The sequence below is a fragment of the Lineus longissimus genome, chromosome 18, assembly GCF_910592395.1.
Source record: "Lineus longissimus chromosome 18, tnLinLong1.2, whole genome shotgun sequence".
NCBI classification, from domain to species: domain Eukaryota; kingdom Metazoa; phylum Nemertea; class Pilidiophora; order Heteronemertea; family Lineidae; genus Lineus; species Lineus longissimus.
In genome coordinates, this window is record NC_088325.1 from 3,108,416 (window position 1) to 3,111,594 (window position 3,179).

Genomic DNA, 3,179 nt, shown 5'->3' on the forward strand with positions numbered 1-3,179 from the left:
GCAGAGCTTCCGAACGAAACGAAGGCCGATAAAGACAAGAACAGAGACCCCTGCGATATCTTTTCCATGCATCTGCACATTGGTTTAGCAACTTTATGGAAAGGTGAGTTTTATTCCGCTGTTGCATGGATCGGCCTTAATGGATTGTATGCGGTGAATTTTAACAATATGCAAATTCCATTTCAGGAAACAAATCAGCTATCGAAGGAAGACCAAATATTCAAGGGGGTTACCTGACAACGCCCAGGCTTTGGTTGCCGACTACCGGGGAGATTTTGCCGACCTCATCAGAGACGCTGATTTTGATGTCATCATGAACATGAATGAGACGTTCGTGTTGTTTGATATGGTGCCAAGATCAACAATGGAAGCGACTGGGTCTCAGAATGTTGACATTAGATCATCCCAAGGCAACCCGAAACTTGGATGCACGGTGACTCTAGTAGTTACGACAGACGGACGAAAAGGACGAGCCGAGGTCAACTTCAGAGGCTTGGCACCAGATGGTGACGTCATTCGGCAGCTTCAGGCGAATGCTCCAGACAATGTGCGAGTGAGTATTGGCATAGAATACAAGTCCGTGCTTGTAGTACAGGACATGTACCTGACGTCATCAGTGTTGTCATTGACGGTCATTCTAGTTAATAGTAGTATTTTTTAGGAAAATCAGAACTTCTATGACTAAAATTATTATAGGTTTGTCATGGATGGAACCAAAACATTGTGCGTGTCTGACTGTTCAGAAAAGTAATGTAAATGTTCATACTTGTTGTTTATTTTTCCAGGTAACTGGTAGTCCACAGGGTTGGGCCCGACACCAATCGCTAATCGAGTGGTTGCAGGCCCTGATTGTGCCATTTGTAGCAGGGGCCACGTTCCTGTTACTTTTAGACAGGTATCCGGCGCATCGAAATCAACATTTCGTGATGCAATCACCGCAGAGAATGGGACAGACAGTTTCATTCCAGGACGATGTACTTCGCTGCTGCAGCCCTTGGACTTAACCGTAAACAGGAGCTTCAAGTGTCACCTGAGGACCATTTGGAAAGTGTGGAAAATCGGCCACACCGATGATCAAGGACATTGTGAGCGGATCACCAGGCGGGATGTGGTCAGGATGATCAGCCTCGGCTCGGAAAGGGTCACACAACAGACGATTATGAACGGTTGGAGAGCCAGTGGCCTAGTTCCTGAGGACGATGACGAAGTCGGGGAGGGGGTAGAGATGGTAAATGATGAGCTTGAGCAGTTTGTTGAGGGGATTGAGTTTTCGGAAGAAGAAGAGGATGATGATGTTTTTGATGATGACGTGTAAATCCTGTTTGGATAATAAAATTGATTGGTAAATTGATAAGTAAATCTGTTCTTTAATTTATTTTTTGACAGCAAGACTTCTTTATTGGGACATTCTGCAGACCCATGAAGCTGGCTTTATTATAGACCCTAGATTAGAAATTTCTGGTCAACGAACACTATAGGCATAAAATGAGGACGCTAGTTGTATTGTATTCATTCATTCAGTATAGGACTACCCCATGTCAATGTTCATGTCTTTTATCCACTTACGTGGAAGGCATTGGCATTGCCCACGAAAAGGCTGTGGCTGTTCTTTCTAATGTTCGCCTGCCACCAGTAAAATCGGCCTATTCATTTGGACTTAGTCATTTTTCGATTCAGCCGCGCTCGGTTAAGTGGGAGAAGACAGTATATATAGTGCATTTATTCACTCCATACAGTCCAGCAAGGTATTCCAGGCTTCTCTACAAGCAGTAGTTCTAGTCCTCCCTTGAAGGTTGTCTTAGCTCTTGTGCACTGGCTATATCTTCTAAATACCCTACATACAAATTCTATTATACAAGTGTCTAACTAACATAACTCACCCACTCTAAGCCCATTCAGGATAGGCCATTGTAACCATTGTAAGTTCCATTCCTGATCGTGGTTTGGTCAGTTTCAGACCAGGGCAAGCACGACTGGCCAATTCTTAAAGGGAACATGTGACTCGCTCTACCAAAACTAGGCGCTTGTCGCATCTGAACTTGACAGGTTGATACGGACTTGTTGTTCATTTCCCTATTGTAGACCTTTTGTGAATCTATTACAAACTGATTTGGTCACACGCAGAGTGATTTATTGTGTTGAGCTACGTAATACATGATCGAGCCGTGGCAAAATGTGTCAATTTCAGTGTCTTTGGTTCCTATACACTATATGAATGCCCTTTCGACATACGAAACTTTCTTTCCATGCATTAACTCTGTGCCGGTGTGCAAGGGATAGTAGTCCTAGGGCTGATAGTCCGTGTAACAATAGCCCGCATTGCTAAATGTTTTGGTTAGGGTTAGCGGTACAATGGATCATGCTGCTTAATTGGTCAAATACAATGCTACCGGACTATGACTCCAGGGGGACTATATCCGCTGTCACACCGGGAACATGGCCAAGAGACAGCGATCTCGCAATTGGACTGATACTGAATTTGATGTTTTAGTGGAGTTCTACTCAGAACTCAATTACAAGCTGGCGAATTTGATTGCCGTTCACATCCATGTCTCGAGGAGGAAAGTCATCATCCCCTGCGTCATCATCAGAGTCCTCGTCATCATCGTCATCGTCATCTGAATCCTCCACTAAGGGCAATCTATCCCGGAAAGCAATGTTGTGGAGCAGGCAGCAGGGCTGAATAATAATGCTTGCCTTTTGTGGTGTGTATTGAATCTCCTTGCGGAGGCATCTGAACCGTTGCTTTATGAGATCGTTCTATGATGCATCTGGCTCTTATTTGCATCCGCTGGAATGCCCTTTCCTGTCTGATTTGGGCATTGGCAAGAGGTGTCAGAAGCCACCTCTTGCAAGGATACCCCGAGTCTCCCAACATCCAACCATTCGGTGGATTGTTTTCAAATGCCTGGCCAAAGGCTGAACTGTGCAGAACGAAGGCGTCATGAGACCCTCCTGGAAAACGTGTCACACAGTTATTTATGATCATATCCCAATCACAAACTAGCATGACATTAATGCTGTGGTATCCTTTCCGATTGATGTACACGTTTTCGTTGATGTGAGGCTTGCGTATATACGACAATGGGTGCCATCGATCGATCCAATTACTCTTGGAAAACCCGTGTAATCAAAAAAATTGGTTTTGACCTTCTGGAGGTCCCTCTCGAAGTAAACGT

General features: G+C 44.6%; 1 protein-coding gene across 1 annotated transcript; it reads left to right on the forward strand.

Moving 5' to 3' along the window:
* The first annotated feature begins 238 nt into the window (after positions 1 to 238).
* Positions 239 to 1,323, forward strand: LOC135502565 (uncharacterized). The gene is made up of 2 exons (XM_064795514.1): positions 239 to 553; positions 786 to 1,323. Exons 1-2 carry the CDS (start codon positions 314 to 316, stop codon positions 1,002 to 1,004), a joined length of 459 nt encoding a protein of 152 aa, XP_064651584.1. The 5' UTR covers positions 239 to 313; the 3' UTR covers positions 1,005 to 1,323.
* Positions 1,324 to 3,179: the final 1,856 nt, after the last annotated feature.

What these genes read in the sequence shown, in the direction of transcription:
- LOC135502565 (XM_064795514.1), top strand. Translation starts at nt 314, where the DNA reads ATGAACATGAATGAGACGTTCGTGTTGTTTGATATGGTGCCAAGATCA. An exon ending in ATGCTCCAGACAATGTGCGA is followed by an intron (nt 554 to 785) that starts GTGAGTATTGGC and finishes TTATTTTTCCAG; the next exon opens with GTAACTGGTAGTCCACAGGG.